The sequence below is a fragment of the Anolis sagrei genome, chromosome 3 (assembly GCF_037176765.1).
Source record: "Anolis sagrei isolate rAnoSag1 chromosome 3, rAnoSag1.mat, whole genome shotgun sequence".
Taxonomy (NCBI): domain Eukaryota; kingdom Metazoa; phylum Chordata; class Lepidosauria; order Squamata; family Dactyloidae; genus Anolis; species Anolis sagrei.
The window spans coordinates 35,363,424-35,379,968 of NC_090023.1; the positions used below are offsets into that span (position 1 = coordinate 35,363,424).

The window sequence follows — 16,545 nt, forward strand, 5'->3', positions numbered from 1 at the left end:
TTATCTCCAATAGCTTTCCTGGTGTCTGCTCCCTGGCTGCAGATGTCCCTACTAAGAGAAAAAGACTTTTTTTTACTCAATTGGGTTTTTGGGAAATGCACTAGAATTTTAGAATCTTTAACTGGAAGTAGACTGTTTTTCTACTAATGATTTCTTTTTAATTGTGTTGTAGATCACTTTTATAATTTAACTAGTTTTGTGTATCCGGCAGTGCCTGGGTTATTTGAAAAAAGCATTGTTTGTTTTGTGGTGTTAGGCAATACCATTTAGTTAATTAGTATCACTATTTATTAGGAAAAAGCCAGTCTTTGATTTTGTTTTTTATTAATGCTCCCTTCAAAAAAAAAAAAAACATAACTATGTGGGTGAACTACAAGGTCAATTCCCCCAAACCTGGTCATGGGGGTTCTGCATACCAAATGTGGCCCAGGTCCATAATCGAAGGGGGTCACAGTGCTCTGCCTTGATGCAAGGTGAACTACAACTTCCATCCTGTTGAGTCAATCCCCCAAACCCCTCCAGTCTGTTCAGTTGCTGATCAATTCTTCTGTGTTTCCTGTGTGCCATAGGAAAGGATAGGAGAGGTTTAAGGGAGAGGCAGTGGGTGGGGTCATGCAAATTCCACACAAGGAACCCTGGGATGCCTGCCTGTGGTGGACGAAACACATCAAATCGAGGATGAAATTCTCCCCAAATGAAAGCATTCCTTGAGGAGAGGGCCATAGTGTTTGGGGAGGACATTGGCAGTGTTTGGGCTACATACTCATGGTGCTCACTATAATCTGCAATGTCAGTTGAGGGAGTGCCTATGGAGGCTTCTCAGCACTTGGAACTATAGCCTGTTTGTGGAGGTGGGAGGCTGTCTGTGTAAGTGGACACCTCTGCCACATACACACACATTTTTCAGATTATTTGCCTTACTTTTCATGGTAGTCCTTTGTGAGAAAAGGCAGGATATACATTAATTGAACCATATAGTAGCCGCTTTGAGTCTCTTTGTGGAGACAAAAAACAGGGTATAAATAAACATAATATTAATAATAGAGACCACAAGGATCATCCAGCCAAACTCCAATCAGCCATGCATAAATACAAACTCAAAGCTCTGCTGACAGCCTCTGTTTATAAACCTCCCAGGCAAAGTACTCTCACCATCAGGAAGTTCTTTCTAATGTTTAGATGGAATTTTTTTTCCTGCAGTTTTTTTTCCTGCAAATCTATTGCTTTATATTCTAATCCCTAGAGCAGTAGAAAACAAGCTTGTTCCCTCTTCAATATGACATCCATCCAATCAAATATATAAATAAAAATTGTTGACAACTCTTGAATGAAGACCACCTCAATGCCTTCCGAATAAATTAGACATCACTGAAGCAGAAATCTAGATCTTACCTGAAGGAAAGCAGGAGGGCGATTCTGGGCCACCGCAGCATCAGCGTCCAAAAACCTCACAATGCGAAGGTATCCTGGATACGAGGGAGCACTGACTTGCCCATCAGGGGTGACATAAAATATCTGCACCCCACTGGGAATGAGGATCAATTCATCAGCATCTACTCCAAAATTCTGCACTGGAGGTGGCTGTGTGCATTTTGTGTAGAAGTCGTTGCCAACCGATGAGAATTCTCCGGAATCTGTCCCGTAAGAGACGGTATAGTGCCCATTGGTGGCCTCCGGGGTATAGGCTGGAGGCGCTTCATTTGGCATTGAAGACGAAGGACTCATCACACCTATCTGCCCCTGCCTTCCACCTGCTGCAAGCGGCTGAGAAGGTGGAATCAGTGAATTTGGTACTGGAGGCCTCTGTGGCTTTTCTTGGGAAGGAACTGCTGGATATAACCTGGGTGACTCTGCAGGAGGAGCTTCTGGAGTAGAAGGATTTGTATTATTATCTAGGATGCTCAAGCGAGCACGAACGTTTTCCAGAGTCTCTCTCATTTTCTGTTGCATTTGCCAGGCAGATTCCCAGCGTGGTCCAGTGCATTCAGGGCCTTGAGATGGAAGGCTAACTCCCTTTGCCAAGTGGTTCAGACCCTGCCGATAATAATCCCGTGCCTTTCCCTTTTGTCCCAATTCATCTGCATTCAGGGCCTTATTAACAAATGCAAAAGCTTTCCTGTATTCTTCTTCAATCGCCTTCACATTTGCATCGTCTTGCATAGCTGGATCCTGCTGCTGCTCCATTGCTGAAAAGGGAAATAAAATATAAATAAAGGAAGATTAAAAAATGAAAGGTAACATTTTTATAGCTTTCTCCAACCTGAAAGGCTGGGAAAAACCAGATTAGGCAATATCTGTTTAACTACTCAGAAATTTGAGGATCCCAACACAAACAAAAGTAAGTCATATGCATTGCTTTTATTATATTTTGTTAATATAATATTTTATTTCAGAAGTTTTTCAATAACTGAAAAGCTTCTGAAATCCTTTTTATATTCCAGGATATATCAGTATTTATTTAATGGGCTGCTCTCTTACCGATGCAAAGTCCAAGTTTTCCATCGGTAACAGATCTGCTTCTCATCAACTCTAGATTTAATGGCAGTCTTTGAATAACTTAGTTTCTTAAAATTCCAGCTTTCATATGTGTTCAAAGCTTGTGTCAGAAACAGGGATATAACCTGAATTGTTACAGTCCATAAGAAGTTATTTTCTACAATGCTCCTGACAGTGATGTATGTTTTCAAATCACCTGTTGACTTATGGTGACCTCATGAATTTCATAGGGTTTTCTTAGGCAAGAAATATTCAGAGGTAGTTCTGCTAGTTTCTATTTCCAAAATATAGCCTAGAGTTACTTGGAAGTCTCCCATCCAAAGTACTAATCTGGGCTGACCCCAATTAGCTTCCAGGATCAGATGGTATCTAGTGCTTTTTTGGTATTTAGGCTTTAGTTTTTGTAGATCAGCTAGAGACTGATGGTTTAACTGATGATTTAGAGAGAATTGGGAGCTTTCCTGTGGCACAAAATGAAGGGCCTTTAAATCTGGGAAATCCAAGCATGGGAGATTATTGTTTTCTCTGTGATAAAACTGGCTTGGAAAGTGCAGAGCCTCAAGAGGATTCAGAAGAGTAAAAAGTAGCAACAGTAGATAAGGAATCAAGTGAAGAGCTGAGTGATTCAAAAGGGTTCCCAGGAGAAACTACTTGTAGTTATGAAGATCAACAAAAGTCTTTATATACAAATTAGAGCAGAAAATAGATTGCGTCGTTCAGAAAGATTACGTGGGACAGTATTGGGAAAAAATCATGGGAAATGGAATGGTTTCATGGGTGTCTATTAAACAGCAAGTTGTTTATCTTAAGGTCAGTCCAGGCAATGTAGCGTTAGAGTGAGAAGCTAAGCCTGAGTCTTCTGGTTCTTGGTTCTAGTCAGGCCTTGGTTTTCTATGTTCCTGTATTCCTGTTCGAGTGTTTACTTTTTATACCTTCTTGCTTGTGGACTTACGCTTTATCTTTGATTTCTGGCTGTTCATGGACTTGGTCATCTTTGGAACTTTATGAGACATTTGGAGGACTGTTTGGTTATCACCTGTTGCTAGACCTTTTTGGATTATATATCTTCTTTTTTTATTCCTGATTTTTATATAACTTTTATTTGTTTTTAAAATAAACTGTTTGCTTATATTCCTGGACTCTTGTTTGGTGCAGTGGATATAGGAGTGCAACATTAGTCCTGACAGTGATTCTGAAAACATATATATGTGTATGTGTGTGTGTGTGTGAGTGTGTACACACATACACACAATAGAGTCTCAGTTAACCAGCACTTGTGGGAATTGGTAAGTGTAGTTTCTGGTTGCTTGGAAGTGACTACTAAAAACAGCCCTAACTAATACTATACTCATACCATAAATTCTATATTGACTTATTATTAATATTAAAATACAGTAATGAAAACAAAAGAAGACAAATTTAACTTAATGTAACACTGCTTTACTGCATTATAAAAACAGCTTTGCAAATGCAGTCTTCCATTTTAGTTTTAAAAAACTAAACAATTTTTTGTTAGTTGTTTGAAAGTTCTGATTGCTTGAGTTTCAGGTAACTGAGTCTACTCCACATACTTCCATACATTGAAATTACGTGTACTGCTTGAGGAACAAAGCAATATCCAGCAGTCCAGCCTGACCACGACCATTTATCTTTATAGAGAACTAAATCTGAATGTGTTCAATACAACTTCTTTCTAACTGAGGCTACTGCCTTGGTTTCACACCAGTTAAATCCCAGATCACAAGTCCTTCTGGGATAAGTAGTAGTGCTGGAGACTAATCCATACTGAGCTTATGGTGCTTAGGGAATCTTCCTGGGCAAAAGAGTGAAGCTACTAAATAGTGAGGCAGCAGATTTGGGGGTATCATGAAAACAAATGGCTATGTATTTAATCAGTTATTTTTGCATTAATTGTCAGGAATGGGGAGATGTGCTTTGGAAATTTCTCATCTCATATATTCAAATTAGGTACATTATGCCTTGTTGGGGTATGTGCCTGCATAATCCCATACACCTCTTTTTCAGGAAGCAAAATTATTTCAGCCAATCCCAGAGTAACAAGATACAGTAGATCAGGGGTCCCCAAACTAAGGCCTGTGAGCCGGATATGGCCCTTCAAGGTCATTTACCTGACCCGCGCCCTAAACTTTAGACTTAGGGTCGCCCTAAGTCCAAAAAACTTGAAGGCAAAGAGCAACAACAATCCTAATTACCTTGACTCTCTCATCAGCCAAAAGCAGGCTTACACTTCCCATTGAAAAACTTATACGTTTCATTAAAATTGTTCTTCATTTACAATATTGTATTGTTCTTTCCTGGGGTTTTTTTTTTATACTACAAGTAAGATAAGGGGGTGCTTTGAATGCAATTTTCCTGCTTCTTGGCAGGGGTTGGACTGGATGGCCCTTGAGGTCTATGATTCTATGTGCAGTATGCCATAGGAACTTTTGTCTTGATATTATTGAAATGCAGTAATTAAAAGCAAATTAAAAGAAATTAAAAAATTAACACAGTTTTTCCATATTATAAAAACAGCTTTGTGAATACTGGACACAATTTTAGTTTGATTTTTTTATGTTTGTTTGAGAGTTCCAGTTGTTGAGTTCCGCTTAACTAAGTGTACTGTAAAGGTAAATGTACAGTAAAGATTTCCCCTTGACATTACATCTAGTTGTATCTAACTCTGGGGAGAGGTGCTCATCAACACTGTAGAATTGATGATTTTGACACCACTTTAACTGCTAGGATTCAATGCTATAGAATAACAAAAGCTGTATTTTGGTGAGGCGCCAGAAAACAGTGGAAGACTAAAGACTGAAGACATTGTATAACTACAACTTTCTAAGCCAAAGAGTCAGCATTGTCCATAGACACATCCAAGTTATTGTGATCAGCATGACTGCATGTAGCACCATTACTTTCCTGCAGAAGCGGTACCTATTGATCTACTCACATTTGCATATTTTTGAACTGCTAGGTTGGCAGGTACTGGGCTAACAGCGAGAGGTCACCCCGCTCTCCAGATTTGAACCGCCAACCTTTCGGTCAGCAAGTTCAACAGCTCAGTGGTTTGACCCGCTGCACCACCAGGGGGCCCAAGTCTACTGTAGTAGTTCAAAAACAGTAATAAAAATATAGGAAGTGGTAGCTTTCAATACCAACTTCAGATGGCTTTGGAGCAGGGTGCCAAACTCATTTCCGTCAAGGGGACACTGAATCCATTGACAAGAGACAATCCGTGGATACAGATGGCCAATGGTAATGTTCTAGTGGTCGACGTTCTTCTGTTTTACGCAGTTTTGGTCTCCAGATTTATTTGTGTGTGTGTGTCAGGAGCAACTTGAGAAACTGCAAGTCGCTTCTGGTGGGAGAGAATTGGCCTTCTGCAAGGACATTGCCCAGGGAACGGCCGGATGTCCTGATGTTTTATCATCCTTGTGGGAGGCTTCTCTCATGTCCCCCCATGGGGAGCCGGAGCTGACAGAGGGAGCTCACCCACATTCTCCCTGTATTCAAACCTGCAACCTGTCGGTCTTCAGTCCTGCCGGCACAAGGGTTTAACCCTTGTGCCGGTAGGGGGATCCCCAGATGACAACTCCCACCCCTTTATTATCTGCTATGCGGAACAGGGGATAACGGGAACTGCAACTAAACAGTACTTGTGACTCTGAGGTTCAGGAAAGGTTAAATGACATTTTAAAGCCACGCATCATACCCATAAGCCTTGCATCTAAATTCAAACCTCAGTATCCTGACTAAACAGAACTAGCTGCAGCTTTACAGATGTCACTGTATCCCAACTCCCATCTGTCCTAGTCATGATGTCGAATGAGGAGGAATACAGGAATTGTAGTCCAGCATCAGGAGGGCCACATAAAATGACACGACAGACTGGATTTGGCCTGTGGGCCTTGAGTTGTGAGCCTCCACGTGTGCTTTGGAGCATAAGAGTTGTATGACAGAATCCATATTTCAGGGCGAGACTAGGAACACAATACTTGTACCACAAAATACAACTTTAAACAAACACAATCAACACATAAGCTGTGTGGCTGCTAAACAGCTACCATCAGCAAGGCACGTGAGAGAGAAAATGTGCTAGTCATAAGCTTATCGTGGACTGGAGCCAGCTTTTGTTTACAGGGCTCTAAAGTCCGGCATCAACGCCACCGGGGAAGATTCATTCAAACAGTTTGCAAATACTTTCGATTGCAACCAGAAAACTCAGTCTGGAAGGAAGATGATGCAGCTCCTTTGCCAAAACTATCCAGGCCAGGCATGGGTCTGCTTAGACTGGATCCACACTGTAGAATTAATGCACTTTGACATTACATTAACTGCCATGGTTGAATGCTATGGAATCCTAGGAGTTGTAGTTGTACAAGGTCTTTAGGCTTCCTGCCACCGAGTGCTGGTGCCCCACCAAAATGCAACATTCGTGATTCCATAGCAGTTAAAGTGGTGCCAAACTCATCAATTCTACAGTGTAGATCAGACATGGGCAAACTTTGGCCCTCCTGGTGTTTTGGACTTCAACTCCCACAATTCCTAACAGCCTACCGGCTGTTAGGAATTGTGGGAGTTGAAGTCCAAAACACCAGGAGGGCCGAAGTTTGCCCATGCCTGGTGTAGATGCACCTTTGAATAGGTGATCTGTAACCTCATTATACACAAGTCACCTGATGCTCCATCACGGAGTAAGTTCGGAGATAGGGATCTCTTAAATAAATTAGTTCTCCACTCCTTTCCATTCAGGAGGCCATTTACTGCTGCAATTACTCACAACTCAACCAAATATCTTGTGCAGTTCAGAAATCAGGTAAAAGAGGCACGCATAGGGTTTTGTAACTCTGTTAGCTCCTGTATGTTATCTATTTAACAGATGTGGGTCCATGGGCCATAATAAAGTTTATGTATAGACATAGGCTTTTGGAGTGCAGAAGACATCAAAACATTGCGATGGAAATAGTTAATTCAGAGCAAATCCTATTGAACTCATTAGAACTTGGCCCCAATCTTGACACAATTACTCACAACTTATATAGATATATATATATTTAGAAAGCCTGTCTCACTCAAGATAAAAGCAGGTTGTAACTAAATATAGTATGACAACAACTACTAATTAAATTAAACACTGCATAGAAAGGGGCTGCAAAGTCCTAAGTGTGAAGATTTACCATCATGTGTTGTCGAAGGCTTTCATAGCTGGAATCACTGGGTTGCTGTGAGTTTTCCGGGCTGTATGGCCATGTTCCAGAAGCATTCTCTCCTGACATTTCACCCACATCTATGGCAGGCATTCTCAAAGGTTGTGAGGTCTGTTGGAAACTAGGCAAGTGGGGTTGTCCAGGTGGGAAAAAGAACTCTTGTCTGTTTGAGGCAAGTGTGAATGCTGCAATTGGGCAGCTTGATTAGCGCTGAACAGCCTTGCAGCTTCAAAGCCTGGCTGCAGCATTCACACTTCCCTCAGGCAGACAAGAGTTCTTTTTCCCACCCGGGACATTATTCTACAGATATATAAAGCTCACTTGCCTAGTTTCCAACAGACCTCACAATCTATAAGGATGCCTGCCATAGATGTGGGCAAAACGTCAGGAGAGAATGCTTCGGGAACATGGCCATACAGCCCGGAAAACTCACAGCAACCCATCTACAGACTATGTTTAGGTAAAATACTTTTTTGGGATTATGTCTCTTCTCAATACTTAGCCAAGCAGGGGCAATCAGAGAGTTACAATCACAAAAAAGTAACTTTTCCAAACTCTAGATTTAGATCTATTTGTGCCTATATACAAAACACAAGGGAAACACGCCTTTATGGACAGATATGACTTAAAACTGGTTTTAGCAGAACGCAGCTTTGAAGCCTACTAACACAGTAAGGCTTCTCCTTTTTAAAGGTTTGGCCTCTGAGCATGCACAGAGTGCATTCTCAGCAGCAGAGGGGAACAAAGCCTATCTCCCACCTATAGGGAATCAACACAACAGTGGTTCTCAACCTATGGGCCCCCAGGTGTTTTAGCCTTCAACTCACAAAAATCCTAACAGCTGGTAAACTGGCTGGGATTTCTGGTTGTTGTAGGCCAAAACATCTGGGGACCTACAGGTTGAGAACCACTCACACAGAAGAGGGATTTCAACCGGAAAGGGCGTCTGCACTGTAAAAATAATGAAGTTTGATATCACTTTAACTGCCATGGCTCAATGCTTTGGAATTCTGGGACTTGGCAGAGAAGGCAGTAAAACTGCAGCTCCCATGATTCCATAACAATGAGTCGTGGCAGTTAAAGTGGGTGAAACCGCTTTAATTCTACAGTGTAGATGCACTCCCAGAGAGCCCTGGGTTCCGAAGTTGCCCTTAGACGCGAGGGAGCTGTGCCTTTCCTTGCTTTCACGCTCTCACGTACACCCTCAGACACGCATCTCTGCCTGGTGTCCCCTCCACTCACAGAAACCGGAGTGCCACGATCTCTTCGGAGCCTTCCAAGGAGAGACCCTCCTCCTGGTCGCGGCTGCTTCTGCCTCTGATCAGCTATCGGAATAGTGGGGCCCAGGTCACGTGACCGGCTGCTGCCGTCAGCTGTCGGCTCGCTTTGCCTCGGTTTTTCTCTGCTCCGCACGGGCTTCCCTTCCGCCACATTCCGCCGCCAGGGGGAGCTCCAGGCACTTCTGCTGTCCCACCATTGTCTGCCTATCCCTGGCAGTAATGAGCTCAAGCAGAAAAACCTGATCCCATTGTCGTGACGTGGGCGACCTTCCCCGAAGAATTCTGGGAGTTGTAGTTTGGAGGGGGAAAGGCAAAGCAAAGGGATACAGTACTTCACCAGGCTTGTTTATCACAGAATTAGATGAAATCCCCCCAAGGGCCATCCAACAAAACTTCATTCTGCCAGGCACAATTAAAGCCCTCCCGACAGATGGCCATCCTGCCTCTGCTCTTAAAAAGCTTCCAAGCCTGGCTGCTTCCTGCCTGGTGGGGATTCTTTGTTGGGAGGTGTTAGCTGGCCCTGATTGATTCTTGTATGGAATTCCCGGTTTTGTACGTGTGTGATGGTCTTTATTTGATGTCCTGGTTTTAGAGTTTTTAAAATACTGGTGGCCAAAGTAAAAAAACAAACAAAAAAAACCCTACAATTAAAGCCCTGGCATGAAATACTCAGGGCCAGCTAACACCTCCCAATAAAGGATCCCCAGACAGGAAGCAGCCCGGCTTTGAAGCTGCAAGGCCATTTAATGCTAATCAAGATAGCCAATTGTAATAATCACACTTGCCTCCAGCAGACAAAGAGTTCTTTCTCCCACCCTGGACATTCCACAGAGATATAAACCTCACTTGCCTAGTTTCCAACAGACCGCACAACCTCTGAGGATGTCTACCATAGATGTGAGCGAAACATCAGGAGAGAATGCTTCTGGAACATGGCCACAGCTCGGAAAATTCACAACAAGCCAATGATTCCAGCCTTGAAAGCCTTCAACAACACATAATAATAATAATAATAATAATAATAATAATACTTTATTTGTTTTCTGCCCTATCTCCCCTTGAGGACTAAGGGCGGATTCCAACAAACAAAAAACACAGAGACAAACATTTAGGTATAAACATGAATATCTACCTGCCACAGAGCTCTTAAAAGAGACAGAAGCCCTTTGAGAACATTAGCATTGTAGTTCTGTGGGCAGTATGGAAAATGCAGTGCTGATAGACCCTGCCAATAAAAGTCAATAGATGACTTCCACTGCTGCAGGATAAAAGGCTGGAACAATAAGAGTGGAAAATATATTTAAGCCGGCATTTCTCTCTACTCCTGGGAACAACAAACCTAATATCCACTCATAGATTTGGCCTACAGCAAGATGGAGGAAATTTCTGAGACATTTATTTGCCTGGGGAATCTAGCATGCTGTTTTGAAATAAATAAATACTTAAAAATAGTTTGTCAGTACTTGGTTTAAGGGTAAAATCTATAAGCACAGAGTGGAAGGCTTGTCAAGTAATCTCTTCTAAAGCGCTGAACTTATGAAAAGGAAGATCAGTGCATTTTCAAGACCAGGGGTCTCATTGGTATGGATACTATCTATTCCAGAGGAAATCTTTTTGCATAGCTGCATATCAGGGTAAGATACTGTATATACGTAAGTATAAGCCTAGTTTATCAGCTCCCTTTTTAGACTGAAAAAGCATCTCCTCGACTTATACTCAAGCCAAGGTTATTTATTATTTTACTCTGTTATTAGTATTATTTTATTACATGTATTATTTTACTTTATTATTATTATTATTATTATTATTATTATTACATGTTTACTCTTATTTTATTACTTTTATTATTTTACTCTATTATTATTATTACATTATTTATTTATTTACAGCATTTTTACCCTGCCCTTCTCAACCTCCGGGGGGGGGGGGGGGGGGGGAAGAAGGGTCGGGACGACTCAGAGCGGCCAACAAAGGCAGCAATTCGATGCCACAAATCAATAACATAGTATAAAACCATAAATACATACAGAGTTAAAACAATAGCAATTAATTATAACCAAATTATCATAACAGTTGTTAAATTAAAAACAATACTCAGTCCACAAGCCCATTGATAGAACAATAAAACCGTATCCTCATATATATTGTCTTGCCAATCCATTTCCAGTCAAAGTGCTGCTTTATGTTTATTGTCTGAAAGCCTGGTCCCAAAACCAAGATTTTAATTTCTTCCTGAATGCCAGTAGGGATGGGGTCGATCCTATTTCATTTGGAAGCTTGTTCCACAGGCGGGGGCTACAGCCGAGAAGGCCCTGTCTCTCATCCCTGCCAGCCGCTTTTGCGATGTTGGCGGGAGTGAGAGCAGGGCCTCCCTGGATGATCTTAAGTTATGAGGTGGGACATAGAGGCAGATGCATTCGGACAAGAAAGCTGGGCCAGAGCCGTAAAGAGCTTTATAAGTCAAAACCAGCACTTTGAATTGAGTTTGGAAGTGGACAGGCAGCCAGTGGAGATGACACAACAAGGGGGTGGTATGCTCCCTGTATGTAGCTCCTGTTAGTAATCTGACTGCTGCCCGTTGGACTAACTGCAGTTTCAGTACCGTCTTCAAAGAGTGTGTTGCAGTAATCTATTCGGGATGTGACTAGAGTGTGGACAGCCGTAGCCAGATCTGACTTCCCAAGGTACGGGCGCAGCTGGTGCACAAGTCTCTTTCCAAGAGCTTTCCTGGCCACCGCCGAAACCTGGGGTTCCAGGCTCAGCAATGAATCCAGGATCACTCCCAAGCTGCGAACCTATTTCACTCTATTTATTATTATTATTACCTTTACATTATTTTACTCTATTATTATTTCACACCAATGGAGAGTGTAAGAAACACTGGGATGTCTGTGGTGGAGGAAACATGTAACATCTAGGATGAAATTGTCCTTGCATGGTGGGCAGTATGGTGTTTGGGAAGAACATTGGCAAGGTTTGGGCTATGTGTTCATGGCACTCACTATAACCTGCAATGTCATTGGAGGGAGGGTCATTGGTGTCTCCTGAGTAGTGGGACCTATAGCAGTTTATACATTTGATGCATGATGTTTATACATGTGAGGTATTTGTACTTGTTGTCTTTGTATTTGTATTTCAAGACAGTTCCACTTTGCTATTTCCCTTAAATTATTTTTCCCACTATCCATGTACCCATATATACCCTTAATAAAAAATTATTTAAAAAAATACACGTGAGGCATTAAATTTTGCCATTGATTATGTTGTGAACTGCTTTGAGTCCCCCCAAGGGTGAGAAAAGCAGTATAAAAATGCAATACATAAATATTTATTTATTATTATTTATTTACCATATTTATATACAGCCTTTCTCAGCCCAAGGGCGACTCAGGGCAGTTTACAAATAGCACAATTTGATGCCTTCAATAACATAAAAACAATTAAAACATTTTGCATAAATAACATTGGATAAAATAATAAAACTAATAAAAGTATAAATCCTCAGCATCTCATTACTAAAATCATTACCCATAAATAAATTTGTGGAAGTGGGAGCTTGCCTATGTAAGTGGACACTCCAGACACATACACACAAATGTATTTTCACTTTTACTATATGTATGTGTATGTATAGATAGATAGAGATAAGATAGATTGTTGTTATGGTGTAGCATTAGCAACATTGTAACGCTAGATGGCAGGCTTCTATTGTTTTTGAGTTAGTTGAACACTTATATCCAGATTTTTTGGGAAGTTAAGAAATTATATTCTGATGCAATTTGAGTCATCTGTCAAAACTAAGATTTTTATAATAATGTACAGTGGTTGTCTAATTGTCAATGATAATTTACATAACTGTGGAAAACAATAGCTTCCCTATGTTCATTTTGTTGTGCTGTTGTTATTCATCAATGGCCAAATATTGTTGGCTGCTGTTTTGGAACATTAATATCATCTGAGTATATTGTATGCTATACCATTTGGGAAATAATGTACTTTATTGATATTAGTTTTCTAACATTGTTTTATAAGGTTTTACGAAATGGCATCTAGTTCAGTTTTCTCAATTTTAATTCTGCACCTTACAAAACTACATGTGGAAATCCGGTGAGGCTGCTTTCTGGAATAAATAAACCTATTAATAAAGAAGATCATGCAAAGAATAATCTCTATGGTGGATTTTCACTAAACCTTTTGTCTAAAGGTTTTTGCAGTTCTCTTTTACCAAAATATGAAAGGAGCATAAATCCCGGGTAAAAAGAACACATGGATTTACATAAAAATGCAGATAATGGTTATATATACAGGTACTACTTTACAAAATACTTGTTATTATTTAAATAAAACTGGAAATGTGTATACAGTGAAAGCTGTTCAGCAGTGGAACTCTCTGCCCTGGTGGAGGCGTTTAAACAGAGGCTCGGTGGCCATCTGTTGGGGGTGCTTTGAATGCAATTTTCCTGCTTCTTGGCAGGGGGTTGGACTGGATGGCCATGAGGTCTCTTCAAACTTAATTATTCTATGATTTCTGTCTAGGAACCATGAGTGTAAGTGGCTTTTTTTATTTTATCATAGACAAGAAATACATTGATTTCCAAATAAGAAGGGATATGGTTTGCAAAATTTATTGGCATCTCGCTTACCTTTGCCCACTTAGCTATTCTTTTAAAGGCTGAAACTGGGTGGGATAATTTGGCTTATGTTCTGCAGAGCAGATTTAATTTAACGTCTCCCTCTAAACACACACACACATACATCCAAATTTACTTGTTGAAACCACTGCCAAGTTTGTAATTCTCTTTATTGATTGAACAGTAACTATAGATGTATTTTGAAATTAAGCTTGAGATATTTCTTGTTCAAGATGAACATGATATGTGTGTGTGTGTTATTTGAACCACATGTTCTGATATCTAGACCCAATAACCAAAGGATCTGGTGCAGATGTTTATCTGGTTAGTAAAGCAGTAATTGTTATTTCGCACAGTAGACCTTTCAAGAGACCCTCAACAAACCAATTGAGGACAACAATCAAATCCAAACCAGCCAGTCTTGAATTAGATAGCTGTGGTGTTTGAATGAGACCCCATCTACATTTCCATAGAATGCAGTTTGAAATGCAGTTTGGTCAGTGTAGACCAGTGGTTCCCAACCTATTGTAGTAGACCACCAGTGGTCTGCAAGAACAGAAATATGATCTGTGGCCTGAGCATTACTACACCATTGCAACAAGAATGACTGGTCTCCCAAAACCCTCTTATAGTGCCGAGACTTATTAAATATGGTTTCTGTGAGCAAGCAGGTGGCGACTACTGGATGGCATGTGTTCTGTATCAGAAAGTAGAGCTGATATGGCTTATCCAATGCAATTTTCTGAATCAGCACCCGAAATAACTAAACTGAATCTAAAGTTGACCAAAAAGTGATCTGTAACCCTTTTGGTACTAGTATGTTGGAGAGTGCTCCCTGGTAAAAAAAAAAAAAAGTTGAGAACCACTGGCGTAGACTCATATAACGCAGTTCAATGCAGATGGAGCCAGAGTTAAACCATGCCACATGGGTGTCTAACTTAAGTTTGGCCCCTTCTACACTGTCATATAATCAAGATTATCTGATTATATATGTGGATTATCTGCTTTGAACTGGACTGTATGAGTCTACACTTCCAGTTCAAAGCAGGTAATCTGGATTTTATATGGCAGTGTCAATGAAGCCTTTGTAGCCTCTTTGAGGTACAAACTTCAGCTGATGGAGCATTGGATGTTTTGAGAAGAGCCGCATCAACACAACACATCTTTGTATTCTGTTTTTTATGATGGTCAATTCAATTGTGTTCATTTTTGACATATTACAAATACAGCAGTTTAATGTCTATCAGAGATAGTTCATGCATCAAGTCAATCTCAACAGAGGCCTTCAGGACTCACTCAGAATCAGATAATGGAACATAAAAATCTGAGTGGGAAGTTTATAGCTGTTTTCTTCTGAATCACAGCTGAGAGCAGAACCAAGAAAAACCACCCTTCAAGGCACAAAAGATTATAAAACTGAAATTAAAGTTGACTTGGACCATCGTGCCTATGAATGAGACATAATTCACTTCATTGGGAGTACACAGAACTCCCCCTAAATGCCTGCAGCTGCTGGATACTTTTTGACCTGGAGAAAAAGTGCCTCCTTTGTAATGCAAAGCTATGTTTCTGAATGTTGTGGCAAAAATACCATCAATTTTAGCTATCTTTAGCTCCACTATAGAAAGGGTATCATGGAAAGTTCAGTAAACATCCTCCCAACCTGCAGTTGGGGTGAAAAGGGTAAACTCCATGCCCAGATATTGGGAAAGGGATTGAAATTAAAGTAACGAGATGTTGTGATTTGAATGTTTACCCAGGACTCTGGGAGGCCAGGATTTGAATCTTCCAATCACATATGGAATGCCATTGGGTGACCCTAGGCAAGTCACTGTCTCTTTTGTCTAAGAGGAAGGCCATAACATATCTCCTTTGAATAAATATTGCTAGGAAAGTCCTGTGGTACCGTTGCTATAAACTGAAGACAACTTGAAGGCACATAACAACTACAGAGAGCAAAACAGTCAGCCGTCCACATTTGATGGTTTGACTTCTGCAGATGTGATTATTCACATCTTCTTTAAATCTTTTTTTCTCGGAATCTCTACATTCTCCTTTTTGTGTGTGTGTCAGGAGTGACTTGAGAAACTGCAAGTCGCTTCTGGTGTGAGAGAATTGGCTATCTGCAAGGACGTTGCCCAGGGGACGCCCGGATATTTTGATGTTTTACCATCCTTGTGGGAGGCTTTTCTCGTGTCCCCACATGGGGAGCCGGAGCTGACAGAGGGAGCTCATCTGCACTCTCCCCGGATTCGAACCTCTGACCTGTCCGTCTTCAGTCCTGCTGGCACAAGGGTTTAACCCATTCCACCACCAGGAACACCTAATGTGACTCTATGGTCAGCTTCTGCTGAAACCTGATCATTGATTCATGCGGAAGAACCTAGAGATTCCTAGAAAGAGCACCTATCCAGGAATCTATATATTATGCAGTGTGATTCTGTGGTCAACTTCCAGCAGAAATTGACCACCAAGTGGAAGAGATCATGGATATTTCTAGAGAAGTGGTCACTCAGGTTAAAAAAATACTTTTTTAATTTGAGGATTTTTTCCTTTTACAGGATCCTGTGCCCCTAATGTCTGTAAATGTCAAAGACTGAATGTAACTAGAAGGAGCTAGAGAGTCAGGTTAGCTGTTTTCTCTTTAAAAGAATTGCCAAATGGTAAAGTAAGTAGAAAGCATTCATTGCCATTGCTGAACATGAAAGATAAACATCAGACAAAAGGGCAAGCCTAATTTTTTGAAGGGAGCTTAACCTGCACCTTAAACAGGCTGAGAAATCTCACTCAGATGCTGGTATTCATGATCAAGTTTCTGGATTCAGTTCAAGTTTATTCATCTTCCATCTGATCTTGACATGGTTCAAGTTGAGTCATCAACACATGTGATAGATTCAAAAATACAGCCATGTTACTCTGGATCAGTAT

At 40.9% G+C, this 16,545-nt stretch overlaps 1 protein-coding gene across 4 annotated transcripts in view; it reads right to left on the reverse strand.

Annotated features, from left to right (window-relative positions):
* The window catches only part of SPART (spartin), a 31,786-nt gene extending 22,651 nt beyond the window's left edge, over positions 1–9,135 (reverse strand). The window contains exons 1-2 of one of the 4 annotated variants that reach the window (XM_060770813.2): positions 8,949–9,133; positions 1,393–2,186 (exon numbers count right to left, since the gene is read on the reverse strand). In XM_060770813.2, the coding sequence (XP_060626796.2) occupies positions 1,393–2,184 (792 nt within the window). In that variant the 5' untranslated portion in view covers positions 2,185–2,186; positions 8,949–9,133. Of the gene's footprint in view, positions 1–1,392; positions 2,187–8,948 lie in introns of all 4 variants that reach the window. The other 3 variants (XM_060770814.2, XM_060770816.2, XM_067466598.1) reach the window with 3 other exon arrangements.
* Positions 9,136–16,545: the final 7,410 nt, after the last annotated feature.